The sequence below is a fragment of the Bacillus rossius genome, chromosome 15, assembly GCF_032445375.1.
Source record: "Bacillus rossius redtenbacheri isolate Brsri chromosome 15, Brsri_v3, whole genome shotgun sequence".
NCBI classification, from domain to species: domain Eukaryota; kingdom Metazoa; phylum Arthropoda; class Insecta; order Phasmatodea; family Bacillidae; genus Bacillus; species Bacillus rossius.
The window spans coordinates 35,130,736-35,146,484 of NC_086342.1; the positions used below are offsets into that span (position 1 = coordinate 35,130,736).

Consider the following 15,749-nt stretch of genomic DNA (forward strand, 5'->3'; position numbering starts at 1 on the left):
ATAGAGGTTAACTTGGGCTGGCTCTGACTAGCAGGCGTAAAATTGGCTATCAGCAACTTTTTACATAGTTTTTCAGCGAGCTGCCAACAACGTGACAACACACGGCGACAATTGAGCGACAACTAATCGAATAACGAAATTTTCTACCCTTAAAAAGGCGAAAACAAAGGGGAGGCAACCCTGTATCAACCGACCAATCACAAAGCAGAACCAGGTACATGACTATAATGGACTGGAAATCCAATTTTCTCTGAAAGTCTGGAAAGACACATCAGGCCACCGCGTGGTTCGTTCTGATTGGCTGGCGAGGTAGCGCCCAGCGAAAGTTATAGTCCACCGCTGCGCATCTGTGCGCCTACGCACTGGGTTTTCCCACTAATTTGAGACGTGAAAATAACATCCTGGTGACAGTGCGTCACACCCGTTTATTCCTTTCGTTTTTAAAACTTCCGGAACCTTCCAGAAGCTTACCGCCCAGAATATGCTTTAAAAAAGCATAATGTAACTAACAGACATGTTAATTTTAAATGATCAAGCAAATTATAGTAAAAAAAAATTAAAAACACTGAATTCAGATTTAAATTAAATTTAACCCAAATTAATAATAATATTATGGCACAAACAATTTCACTTAAATGCTTATACATAATAGATGAAACATTAAGAAAACATTAACAACATAACACATTCTCAATTAGTGTTATTAGTAGCATGGGGCACACATTATGCTATGTTACAAGTATTCATGTGTTTGCCACATGTTTTATGATCACAATTGAGATTATTTCATGTTTGCAAGATGTAACGTTGCAAGACCCTGCCATTCCCAGTTTTTAAAAAAAATATTTCCTAAAAGAATAAATATATTTTTTAGGAATGTGCGAAAGTGACTTCATCCACACGAAATGAAAGTGAAAGAAAATTTATCAAGTTTCGCGAAAGTGAAACGAAAATGAATTTTTCTATGAGATAATTATATTCTTAACGAAAGTTAATCGAAATTTTTTAATTAACAAAGAAAAAAAGTGCCCCAAAATTTGCTCTTCAGTAATAAATTCTATTACATAAATCATTTTGGTGTCTTTTAAAGTATACAGTGAAACCTCATTAATACAAACCTGAAGGGGAGTAAAATATTTCAGTTTGTAATAACGAGGTTCATATTAATGAGGTTCTTGAGCCAATAGGTAGAATAAGAACTCGATAAGAAATATTGAATTCCTACATGTCAGAGCACTAAAAATGTGGAATATTATTATTGTAATAGAAGCCAGATATTGACATGCACACTAACAAAATACACTTAGAAGCAATTTTAATAGTTTTAATAAAATATACTATAACAGACTGATAATTAGTATACATATACGTATGTATGTATTCTTATTTAATTTGCTTCCAAAGTTTTGACAAAAATGATTAACATTTACCGTACAGTTAATTGCTGTTGAGTGTATAGCAATTCTTATGCAAAGTATGCAAGATATATTTACATAGGTTTAAAAAAATCATTAATTTTTTTCTGGACACACTTATCTCTGTAAATATCATTTACAGCAGAACATATCTTCTCAAATCCTGCAATCAAGTCAATTGGCACATCACTTGCAGCAAGTACATTTTCCAGTGTACGCAAAGCACTGATTGTGTCACTTTTGCTTGGAAGTTTATGCACTACCTCACCATTGTCGTCATCACCATCATTATCCTGACTTGTACCACCCTCACAAAGTGACTGTACAGCGTCAGCCGTTGGTGTTTCCTGTAATCCTCGTGAACCAACAAGATCTTCTGCAGTTAATCTTGCACTGGTGTACACACTGTCATCAATATGAACAAACTCATTGAAGTCATTATCAACTTGCACATGTTCTTTTAACTCTTGCCAATCCTCTAAAGGTTGATCACAGTCAGGTTCTTCAACAGTTTGCTGGCCAAAACCACTTTTTGCAAAGCAATGCACAATTGTCTTTTGGCTGATGCTGTCCCACGACATGGCTATACTGCGGATAGCATCCAAAACTGACCACCTAGGAAGCTCAGTCTTTCCTTTTTCACACTGCCTGATAAGGTATTTCACCAAGCGCTGTCTGTAGTTTCTTTTCAAGCACTGTATTATACCTTGGTCGAGTGGCTGTGTCACACTTGTTGTATTTGGTAGCAAGAAGAGTAAGGTAATGTTTTCCAACTTCATACCATGAGCAGTATGTGCAGCACAGTTGTCCAACAATAACAAAATTTTGCGATTTAGAGTCGCCATTTTCCTGTCCAATTTTAACAACCACAACTGGAAAATTTTTGTGGTGACCCAAGCCTTACTGTTTGCCTCGTAATCTACTGGCAGGTTTTTTGCTGCAACATCTTTGAAACATCTTGGCTTGGCAGACTTGCCAATAACCAAGGGTCGAAGTTTAGTACTGCCATCTTGATTACAACATAGTAGAACTGTAAGACGAACTTTACTGTGTTTACCGCCATGGCAGTTTTCACCTTTTACGGTTAGAGTTTTATTGGGCAACAGATTGTAAAAAAGCCCTGTTTCATCCATATTAAACACATCTTGTGGTGCAAATTTACTTACGATGGACTGTACTGACTGAAGCCAGTCACTCGTTGCTGTTTGGTCGACAGCTGCAGATTCGCCACAAATGGATTTTGTGGCCAAATTATGCCTATCTTTGAAGCGTTGAAGCCATCCGTTGCTGCAATGGAAATCGTCAATTCTGAGTTGCAGTGCCAGCTGATCAGCCTTTTCTTGGATAATAGGCCCGGAAATTGGAACTCTGGCGGCGCGCATTTGATGAAACCACTCCAGCAGTTTGGCCTCTAATTCGGAATGTTTACCGACGCGCATCCTTTTCTTAGTTTGATTACTACCTTTCCTGACCGCTTCTTCTATTTTATCTGCTTGCTTTAGAATTGTACTTAAGGTTGATTTTGATATACCAAACTCTTCAGAAAGTTCTGTTTTCGTTTTTTCACCCTGACGAACTGAATTTATTATCTTAATTTTCGTCTTCAATGCAATTTCCTTGCGTTTACGTTTTGCCTCCATTTTTATGTGTGTACGTACAAATTCTAAAGTTTAATAAAATTCTCACGAGATAATTCACTTAAACTTTCATTACAACGTACACAAATATTAAACACGTTAGGCGTAACATATATTTTGTTTTTATTGGTCCGGCACAGATTCATGTATACAAAGGAAGTACAAAATCGAACGTAAATACCATCCCACGTGAAGTTCGATATATCGAATATTGTACAAACGCGAGTGATTTCTGAACATATCGAACACACGAACGAGTGATTTTGAAAACATAGAGTTAAAAACACACTTCGGACACTCAGGCGGGGCCGTATCTTTGTGGTAATCTTTGGTTCGTATTAAACGGTAAACATGACTGTTTGTTTATACGGACGGGAATTGTTATTGTTCGCTATACATAATAACGAGAATTTCGTATTAACCAAACAAATCTTCATTGTGTTTAATGGGCATATTTCACGGGGAAATAGTAATAGGTAATATTAACGAGTCATTCGTAATAAGCGGGATAATATTAACGAGGTTTCACTGTATATAAATAATACTATTTAATATAATCAACATCCGCCCTAGACCACACAACACAGCCCCATGTCACTCGTAAGTTTCAAGAATCAATCCAGATCTTTCAGCGCACAGACTATTTTCTTTACAGTCGTAATGTCACAGTCTATGATAATATATTTTCAGGGGAATGGTACTGATGAAAAAATACGTGACTACTGCGGAACGGCCACCATCTTGCACCACTGTCACAAATGGCTAGCTCAGGAAGCTGTAGACCAGGCAAAGGTTGCTGCCAAGTGGTCATTACACGCAGTGACTTGACCTTTTTGTCTAATTGGTTGTATATTATGAGGATTTTATATGCCAGACAGAGTATGTACAATTTAAATAAAGCCGACGACAATGTTTTTGTCTGGCCGTGCGCGAATAAAAGTAGGTACTTTCTTTGTTTATGTGTATATGGTAAATACTAAATAGTGTACTAACAGTTCTGGAATGTATGTTTTACGAATATAGTACCTACACTACTGTTTGAAAGCAAATGAATCAGGTTATTTTTCAAATATTGCATGATTTTGTTTATTAGATACCTAGGCCTACTGTAATCACGTTTGAATTTTGTTTACTTTATCTGCCATGTTTGTTCAAATTATGATTTTACCGTTTTTTTCATTATAGTTTTTTTTTTTCATCACCATGTAAATTAATCTTAATGGAAATCTTTTTTTCTAATTAATGTCTTTATATGATTTGCATATGTTATTACGTTATTAGTAATAACATGCAAATCATATAAAGACATTACAGTAGAATCTCAGTGCTAAGTACTTACAGGGACCACCAGTTTTTGTACTTAGTACTGAAACATACATACATATCATCTTTACAAAGAGAAAAAAATATATAAAAAAACAGCTACAGGAGAGCCGCTATGCCATATGTATTCGCAACTGCGACTTGCTTTTTCCCCTTGAATTTCTTTCGTTTCTTTTTATCTCCAGTATCATTCATATTGTAGCACAAATAGGGATGCAAACGATATATCGATGTTTTCAAAACATCGATGTATCGTTCATGAAACATCGATGTTCGCATCGATGTTTTGAAGAGTGATACATTGCCGATGCATCGACGAAAAAGTCCAAAAACATCGACATCGTTTATTATTAAAATTACCCTATTTTTTTAAATAATATTTTGGCTATCATTTCATGAATATTTATTGAATATATAAAAAAATTACGATACGACATTTAGTTTTTAAGATACATTTTTTTTAACTGTGTATACTTACTATAATAACCTACATTTTTAAGTAGGTACTTATCAAAAATGTTGTAAATACTGAACTATTTGGTTGATTTCAATATCAATTTTTTTTCCAGTACTTTAAGATGTGTAAAATATTTTGGAAAAAATAAATACCGTTAAAAAAATTTGTTTACATAAGAATTTTCTTTTAAATTTTGAAAAATATAGGGAAAAAGCAGCGAGACTTAATGGACAATTTCATAGCTTGTTGTACATACAAGCTATTGATTGGTACCTACCGATACGGTCTCGTTAGCTCTATCGAGAAAATTAATGTTACATTTTAAACGTGCACATACACTTCATGCTTTTTCCATATTTTTTTTTTCAATTAAAAATAAATTGTGTAAAAAATAGTTATTTTTGTATGATTTTAGACTTCTTAAAATACTGGGGGGGGGGGATTATAGGAATACCAACCAAAATAGTTTAGCATTTACAACATTTATTTATACTTAAAAATGTAAGTTTTAAAAGTACATATCGAAAATTAAAAAAAAAAAGTTTCTTGAAAACTAAATGTCGTATCGCAATGGTTTTTGGATGTATAGATCTCTCCTGATCTGTAAAATTTACAATACATTCATGAAATGATAATTAAAAACATAAAAATACAACAAGTAATTTTATTTTAAGTAAGCCTGTGTCTTAAGACTGCAGTCTGCCTGGGCAGACTCGGTGCGCAGAGCTTCAGGATATCCGAGTGGGATCTGTTTACGAAAATCATTTAAGTGTTCGCTGAATGCCGAAAGGTACTTTTGAATTCGGATTAAGTTTTTAAACAGTGGTTTTAGTAGAGTGAAAATGGCTAAAAGGCGTGTTTTCGGAGTAATTATTAGGCATAAAACAACCGATACTGAATCTTGAAACCACTTAAGGGCAGTACAGTACACCTTTATCTTCATTTCTCCGCTATATAATGTTACGGTCACCGCTCAACTATCACAGCTATCTTGTGGATATTATGGTCAGGAACCTGTAGTAGGTATGGTTTTTGGCTACATACTATAATTTAAATCATTTTGGCATGTTTTTCCTGATATTTAAAAACATCGGTTAAAACATCGATGTATCGGTTCTCAGAACGATGTTTTTTGACATCGATGCTTTTTCGTTTGAACATCGATGTTCGTGATATCGATGTTTTTAAGAGCGATGTTGCATCCCTAAGCACAAATACAATGCGGTGTCTAAATAACGTAACCTGAAAATAAACTCAACAATAACAATAAACAATCCCGGCACAGACATCAAACAGTATTTTTAGCGTAGCGTAACACTTTTGTCTAAATAATGAATACTTCTCTCAAACCGCCGTCTTTCGATGTATCGAATGGTGTTGTGTTGCTCACGTCGCATACTACGTACAGTATAATCCATGGTAGTGCGCGCAACTGTTTGTTAACTTTGTTTTGAGAATTTAGAGGTTAGAAAATACGTTGCGGTGGTATTTGTGTATCTTTGTTCTACTACATTAATCATTTAGCTGGAAATTTATTTACCAGTTTAAGTAAATTTTGGTGTAGTAATGCCACGCTACTAGTAGAATTTATACGTTATAGTGAAAATATGATACTTTAAACTGAAACCGTTTTGCATGGAGAAGATACGATTTTTGGCGGAGACTTAAAAAAATACGTTAAAGTGAAATATACGTTATAAGGTACGTTATTGTACCGGTATTCTACTGTACATTTTTATTAAATTACGAGTTCTTTTTCAACTAGAACAAACGAACTTCGGTAAGCTATTGAACTTTCGTTTAGCTCGAAATATTTCGCTAAAAATGAACTTCGACAGACAAAATTCTTACCGAAATCGAAAATGAAAGTAGCAAAATTTCGATTTCGGTTTCGGTATACCGAACATTCGCACAACCCTAATATTTTTTCATCATTCAAAGAAATCAATTGATTATATAGCCTTCAAAGTCATTGTGACTTAGGTTTTAATACTTTCAGTTTATTATTTGTAATCTTCTTGTGATTAATTTTAATGTTTCAAGTATGTTATTTTGAAAAGCATCTTCAACTAAAATTTTATTTGTTTTCAATGTGCTGGCTTGATTAATATTTACGTTAGTGTGAATTTCAGTATTTTATTGCATTAAAATGTTCTTTTTATAATAATAATAATTATTTCACATATGTGTTTTATAGTGGTTTTAAGACGTTGAATATTGTGCGTATAGTGAAAGAACAACGTGTGGTGACACAGCGACAGAAAAAAAAAAAAGATAGAGTATCGTATCCTGTGTAAGAGAGAGACAGATGTTAGCCCAGACCATGGAAATCCCAGAATTCTCTTTTAAATTAAAAACAGATGCAAGGTGTAAGAGGACAGAGACATGTGACAGAACTGGGGGAAGGCACACGGGGTGCGGTATCACTTAATCGTAGTAGTAAGAATGAATGCTGTAACCAATAATAAGGCAGTATTTCAGGGAAGTCCCCAGCTAACTGAAATTTTCAAAGTGTATTGTGATGTGGTGTGTTTCATCAGTCATTGTTCGAGTACTGCGCTGAGAGGTCGTGTGGGGGCGGAAGCTCATAAGTACATTATTATGAGATTGAAGGACAGACAACTTCACGTCTGGGTGTTGGGGCCATGCCGCAAATAAATTTTCAAGTGATTTTTACAATTTTCTGTCTTTTAATTACAATTCTGAAGACCCAAATGTGCGGCATAGGCCCAAGTGTTCCGCAGGCCCACGGAGATTCAATTTCCCATGTAGCTGTGTACTTAGATGACGGAGTCGCTAAGGACTTAATTTCGTGAAGGCACACAGTGAATAACGATCAGCGAAGGTGAGCATTTTCTGCCGAATTTACCTTGTAAAGAACACGTACTAAGCGTGTCATCAGGAGGAATATTAAGAGTGGAAATTCATTTCAGACATTTTTTAAAAATATTGTGAATAATTTAAAGTAACTTAAATATATGTTGTAAAAATGTGTGACGAACCATAACTTACAATAGTGCAACCGTGATGGATTTACAGGGGGGAAATAACGTTAAATAATATAAGTGACGATATTAACAAATTAAAAAAATTTTTAACCTTATTACAGTAAAACCTTTTTGTTGTGACCCCATTTATTGCCACCACCTCTCTATTACAACCCGATTTCGAGGAACCGTGAAAAATTGCTGAAAATCCGAAGAAAATCGGACAGAAAATAAGTTTCTTGTGGTGAGTAGTGTGTTACTGTGTTTCTCTTGCCGAGTGCTGTACTGCCGTAGGCAGCGCATATCTAAAAATAGATACCACTTCCTGTCAACCGCTGTCAGCGCTTAACAACCCCCATTCCACCCCATTGCCGGCAGGGTGCAGATAAAGGTTTTTGTGGCAACGTGTTTACGTTTAGCTTTTTGCGAGTGTCTAGTGTGGTACGCAGTTAAGGCAAAGAAAGCTACCTGCTGGATTTCTCTTGATTTTGATTGCTATCGGTTGACAATACACAGCGACCGACTGGATGCACGCCCGCCTCGACTTGTTTTAACTGCCGCAGCGGTGTTTATTTTTGACAGCTCAAGCAATTATTTTTTCCCATGGGTTGATAGAAAAAGGTCGCTTCACCCAGCATAAAAAAAAAGGTTACGCCACTTATTGCCCACGCAGGAAACACACTGGCTGCCGTCTGTCTCCCTCACATTTATCTTTCTTCTAACATTCCACGTCTCACCTCTCGCGCGAGCAATAACGAAGCGACCACGCATTGGGCCGTTTTATGCTTTGCTTGGTGACAGCAGCTTGATTTTATTCTTTATATTCCTTTTCATAGGACCCTTGCTATTAAAATACATTTATATTTAAGTTTGAAAGCTTGTAAATTCCTTGCCAGAGATGACTGAACTCGAACTTAGTGTGAAAAGTGACATATTTTGACCCCTCCCTCGCCGCTTTAGTAACCCATTCATAATAGCCAAATTTTACGGGAGAAGGTAGGGTGAAATGAGCATTTTCTCACTGAAGGTTTTTCAAAGGGGAGCGAAGTTGGGGTTTTATAAGGGAGGACACTAGATGGTTTGTGTGTCTGGGAGGGATGAGCTAGCCTTGAAGAATGTTCAAGAGAGGGGAGGGAGGGGTGAGCTTATGCGTCATGAAGCCGCTGCCGCCAGCCAGCCGGGCGAGCTTCGTGTGCACCCACTCGCGTTGCAGAACCTACAGCTGCCATATTTTTAAAGGAAATGTCACATTATTTTTCTGTTATTCTTACATGAACATTATTGGAAGTATTAAAACCCACACAAAAATTCGCTGTGTGTTAAAATTAACAGATTTTAATGATCTTTCATTTGGTTTATTTTTTAATTTTTTGTTTCTTTCTGATTTTCACATTTTGGTCAAAATGTCCAATTTTTTGACGGTTCCCAAGAATGTATTCGTTAAATCACTGCTTCGTTAAATCCGGGGTTCCTGACATCGGGGTTCTAGTGTATTTAACTACGGAAAGCAGAAAACGTACATGTAAACTAACACATATTTTCTTTAGAGGTGGCCTGTAGGGCGACGGACTTGTCAAGAAGGTTGAAGTGGGTTTAAAGCAAAGCCGTCTAGCATTGTGAGTGACAGCATCCTGCCATTGTACGGCTGGTTAGCGAGTAGCGGTTTGGGAAAGGGGGGGGGGGGGGGGGGGGGGGAGTCATTGGAAGTTCTTTTTTACCTATTTTCTACCAGTTGGTTAAGTTTTGTGTGAGTTCACGTAATTTACTTTTGCATTTTTTGCTGTGATTTGCTGTCAGAAAGCTGGCTGATGCAGTAGTTGGCCAGTTGCGTAAGAGTTGGAGAGAAACAGAGGTTGCTTATGACATGTGTCAGATTTGGCTGATATTTTTATGTGCATTTATTTATTAGTCATAAAATGGGTCACATGAGCACCCTGACTTTTTCTCAAGAGAAGGGCATCCATGGACGTAGTAACAATGACGAAGTTACTCGATAATTGTTTTGGGCTACTACCGATGACTGTGTTTGAATGAGTACTAATTAAATGTCCAAAAAGGTTTTAAGTTCAGTGTAGTCCGAACCACAGCTGCAAAATGGTCTCTTCACTACATTAATACGTTAATTCTGAGCCACCATCTGTCACACGTCCTCTCTGAACCTTGTACAGATGCTGAATGACTCCCGGGCCACTCTTTGTCCTCCAATAGAAAATTAGGCTTTTGTGACATAATTTCTGACCAATAAAAAAAATGCACATAAAAATATCAGACAATACTATTGAATGGCGATCAGCATTTCAACCAAATTATGAATCCTTCCAACGCATAAGCAACCTTTGTTTCTCTCCAACTCTTACATAATTGGCAAACTACTGCATCAGCCAACTTTCAGACAAAGAACTACCGCAAAAAATTACCAAAGAAAATTACATGAACACAGATAAAATTCAGCTAACCAGTAAAAAATGTGTAACCAGAACTTCCACAGACTTCTTTCACAAGGAAACACGCAAATAATCAGAAATACCTGCAAACATGAAACAACATAAATTATAATCATAAAACATGTGGCAACCACACTAACACTTCTCAAAAGAATAAAAAGCTAATACATATTTAAATTATACCAGAAAACCTAACCATTTAATATCTCTGCTTATAAAAAACATAACTTTATAAATAACCTTATTTAGAAAGTGGGAAGCGCAGTGGTCTGAGATGATACAATATGTTCAATTAAATTGTACATAGATTTCTTTGGTGCATTCTTGCAAGATGTAAAAAAATAAATATATTTATAAATAAAATAGGTAGTTTTCTGAAGAAGTTTAATCAATCCAATGAATAAATGACTACTGTAATTAAAAATTTAGGAAGTACTCTACATGAAAATATATACGTATTAAGAAATTTAACTAAAGATAAAAAAAAAAACACTGAAGTAATATGTATGTAAATAAAGTTTAAGACATAACTGTCAAACACAAAAAAAATGTAAATAAAAGCAATAAACATGTAACATATCTTACAAAATATTGCTATAAAACTGATATTAATATCGGTTGATAATTTTTTAAAATGTATTTTTGTTATTATATTTGCCTCTGCATCCACGAGCTGAACCAGAAGTGCATGCGAGATGTTTGTGCATGAGCGTGTACACTTGTGACACATGACAGTTAAGCTACTATCCCACATTCAAGAGTCATTACTAGGGCCTGGAAAATTTTGGTGTTTTCAGTATGCAAAAAGCGGTACTTTCAAATTAGAAAAGCGGTGGTTTAAAGTCGGTATTTTCGTTATGCAATGGAAATTTTACCAGTATTTTAAATGTTGACTAAATTGTGCAGTTATTGAATATAATAGTTTACATATTTAATAAACAATCCATGATACTAGGAATAGACTAATATGCATAATAACAGCCAATTAAATCCAAAACAGTTACACAAAACAGACACGTTGCTATAGATGTTTGCAACTAAAATTTTTTTTTTTTTTATGGCTGCCAATGCCACATGCTTAGCCGAATTTAGGTGTTTGTCAATGGAATCTTTTCTATCCCATAAAACTTTACAGTTGCAAAATTTGCACATTACTGTGCTATTGTCAGTACAATAAAACCCATGTTTCTGATACTGATATGCTCGTATTTAATGGAGTGGAGGAACACGGGGTTGCCACTTGAACAAACCCCAGCTCACAAATGAGAAGAAACTTAGTGTGAACTATACCCCAGATCAATTTTTAGCATCAAAACCATACACGAACACGGATTATGTAAAAATAAGGTAATTATGCTGAAACACAAGACTTGGGTTAAAGGATACTTTAACCTTGTGTGGATCAGGTAGAAAACATTCGGCTATGAAAGAAATAAGAACAATACTATCCTGAAATGCTGTGACATGTTTTTGGAGTAGATAATCACAGTGACAGACCGACAGGATGCGCTCCCGCCTTTGCCGCCAGCGATGTTTATTTTGACAGCTCAAGCATTTATCTTTTCCACGTTCCTTTGCAGCGTAAAAAAAAAAAAAACACGCTGACAGTTTCTCACGCAGAAGGTTGAAATAAGGGAGGGAATGTGTTGAAATGTTAGTTGGAAAAGGAGGGGGGAGGGGATTGTTTTTACATGGTTTGTGGCTCTGGGAGGGATGAGCCTTGAAGAATTAGCAGGGGATGGGAGAGGCAAGCGTCGCGTCACGTCACGTATGACGTCAAGCCGCCGGGCGGGTAAGATAACATGACAGCTGAGACGGCTTTTCGTGCGATAGTGGTGGCGCCGAGCTCGGCTAGACTGCCGCGTGGACAGTCTAGAGGGGTGGTATCTATTTTTAGACGTCTTTTGTTTGCCTGCCTGCTTACAGTACAGCTCTCGCCAAGATAAACGTGAACACATAGAGCCCAACAAAGTGTAACAGACTTGTTTTTCAGCCGATTTTACTCAAATTTTCGACTTTCTCTGCTCAAATTTTTCACGGTTCCTCAAAAAACGGTCATATAAACGGAATGGACGCATCAGAGGGGGGTCGCATCGGCGGGATTCTACTGTAATGGTACTTTTTGGGGATATATTCGCAGTGTAATATAGAAATGTTGTGGTTTTCGCGAATGTACTTACTTTTTGCGTTTTCATGCGAAATTCGCGCGAATTTTCGCAAAATTCGCGATCGCGAAAAATTCCAGGCCCTAGTCATTACACTTGAAAGTTAAGTTACTATCCCTAGTACTGTAACATTGCAGAATTCCCACCCCCTAATATTTAATATTATTTTTATTATGTATCATTTTAAGTATTTAGTTGGTGTTTTAATTATTATTATTAATTTAGGTTATGTTTAGTAGTGTTTTATTATCTGTTTGCTTTATGATTTAAAATTAACATGTGTGCTATTTACGTTTTTATATCTTTTAAATCATAGTATGGATAGTTGGATGGTAGATTTCGAGAACATACTAGAAGGAGTGAATTGAACGGACATTGGCACGACACACTGTAGCCAGCAGGTCTATTGTCATGCCTCGAGATAGTGCGTCGTTGGAAAATCCCAGCACGTGGACATGTAACTGCGCACCAAGAAACTGGAACTTTAGCTGGGCGTAGTCTCGCAGGCCAATCAGGGCGAACCTTGAAGTGGCGTGATGTGTCTCCCCATGCCAGTATTTTTCAGGAAATAATGTGAGAGTTAAGCTACTATACCACGTAAATATGCATGCAATGCAAGGATGTGAATTGCAAGATGGAATAGAATGGAGTTTACTTATACGCATACGTATGTTTGTTACATGTAGGTTGTAAATTCAGCTAAACAGTAATAAAGCATGTCTCCGTCCAATAGCTTTTATCTGAGTTGATAAATTTATTTGATAAGTTTATTATTTTTTAATGAATTTAGATATAAAAAGAGAAACTGTCAAAATAATTTTAATGAAGGAACGAAATATTACTGATATCAAATTGTAGTCAAAAACCTATTAATAGTGGAGATTACAGTTGTTAAATAAAAAATACATTAAAAAAAAAAGAAATGCAATAAAAGTAAATCAACTGTTGTTAATACATCTCTGTTTAATGAAACTTTATTTAGGGATTTTGGAAAAAATCTACCTGAAAGAGTAAATTTCTTATTGCTCAACCTTGTAAGAAGACCATAACTTTGGATACAGAGCACATTATAACCTTTGAACCAGTATTGCTTCAAGCATCATAATGCCAAATATAATTTAAGTGTTCACTCTTTTAATAAATTAGTGAATAATATAAAAAAAGTACAGAGGAAAATGATACTGAAGGAAAAACTGTAATCTAAAGAGCAATTATAATTTTTTTATATGATATAATTTCTATAACCTTGAAACCACAGGCAAAACCATCACGAAAGCTGTTGATGGAGTAAAATACAGTACGTCCATAAAAGAATGTCCCAGTTATAAATTTCAATAGTATCCACAATAAGCATTTTGAGTTTTGGTTCAAAGTTGCAATTAAAAAGTAAATCAGATTTAGATAAGCGCATGCACGAGTACTGCTTTATTGTTTTCTTGCTTACAGCGCCACCTATGCAAACTTCCGACTCCTGAGCGTAAAGCGTTTTGTGTTCTGCAATTTGCTAAGAGTGAATCGTTATTTCAGTTCAACGTGCATTCCCCAATGGAATCTCTTTGTACGAAAGTAGTTGAACGTCAAAGTCCCTGACCATTAGATTGGTCGTAATGGTCGACACGACATAAGTCATTTTTGCTGGCCTCCACGTTCATCTGACATAACGCCATGCAATTTTTTTTCCTATGGAGCTTCATAAAACATTGTGTCTAAGTTCTGTCGCTACCTAATGATCTATCAGAGTTGAGACAAAGAATTGCTTCCATAACCCCGGATGTGTTAACCAAAGTGTGGGAATAATTGGACTTTAGGTTGGATGTGAGCCGTATAACTAAAGGTGCACATATTGGACATTTGTAAGAAAAACTATTTTTTTTTAACCTTCAATTTGATATACGATTTGTTGTAAATGGTCTAAATTAAACTGAAACTGGGACCGACCTGTCCACGACCAGGCGCGGGACGCTCCGCAGGGTGGCGGCCCTCCAGCCCGGCAGCCACAGCACCCTGCACTCCTTGTAGAAGGCCGGGTTGCTCTCGCACATCTCCGTGAACTGCCGGCTCGTGACGTCCAGCACCAGCACCACGTGCAGGTTCCTCCGCACGCCTGCGCCACGCACGTCGACACATACATACCACACCATTCATGAACACATACACAAAATACAAACACACACAACATACACAACATACACAACATACAACCATTCACACAAAACATATATAAAACACTATATATGAACATATACAGAACATACAAACACACAAAACATACACAACAGACAAACATACACACAAACAAAACATAACACAGTAAATGAACATATACACAACATACAAACACATAATACACAAATAATAAACACAACACACAAAAAATACACACAGTACACAAACAAACATACACATAATACACAAACATACACACACAACACAAACATGACACATACACAACATACAAACACACAAAACATACACACAAATCACAAATGTAACATGCAACATGACATACACAACATTAAAACATACACAATACACAAAAAATACAATCAATGCACAAAACACACATGTTAAAAAGTAACATACAAACAGCACACACACACACACAACAAATTAACATCTACACCAAATACAAATACATGAAACATGCACACAGCACAAAAAGCATTAACTACTTACGATCTGCAAAATACGCAGCCAGATTGCTGACGAAGCCATCCTGGGCCGCCACATCTTTCAAAGGGGAGATGACGGACTCCAGCTCATCTTGATTGTACAGGCCAGGAACCTGCGGTGTTAAAACATCGCAAATACATCACACTGTATAAAAGAGACCAATCCTTATTGTCTTGAAATTTATTTTATCTCAGAAATTTCTGTTTTGTATTACTTATTCAGCCACCAAAACTTTCTGCACGATAAGGCAATAAAAATAAAATTGTCTTTCCAGGTTTTTTACACTGTTGTAAAAACACCAATGCAACTCAGCAAATGGTTGCTGGTAATTAAAGTTTTGTGACTCCCGCTTGCTTAGTGACTTTTCCTCCAGTTTCATACCCAATACTGTTATTTTTTGAAGTGAAACTTTTTTGCTGAGGGGGCTACAATTTTTAAGCATTACGAAAATTCTGATCGCATGAGGGGAGTAGCTAGGTACGTATTGGGGGAACCGGGAGAGGAGGAGACAGCAGGGGAGTTGTAGAAATGAAACAGCATACTTCCACACTTGCACATTTGCATACTACACTTGCACATTTGCATACTTGCACACTTGAATGCTTGCATACTTTCCCACTTGCACTCTCACATAATTGTACACTCAAA

General features: G+C 36.3%; 1 protein-coding gene across 1 annotated transcript in view; it reads right to left on the reverse strand.

The window, feature by feature from the left end:
* The window catches only part of LOC134539674 (cytoplasmic dynein 2 heavy chain 1), a 446,052-nt gene that overhangs the window by 130,113 nt on the left and 300,190 nt on the right, over positions 1 to 15,749 (reverse strand). Inside the window, exons 55-56 of the mRNA XM_063381862.1 lie at positions 15,105 to 15,213; positions 14,367 to 14,532 (exon numbers count right to left, since the gene is read on the reverse strand). Coding sequence (XP_063237932.1) covers positions 14,367 to 14,532; positions 15,105 to 15,213 — 275 coding nt within the window. The remainder of the gene's footprint in view (positions 1 to 14,366; positions 14,533 to 15,104; positions 15,214 to 15,749) is intronic.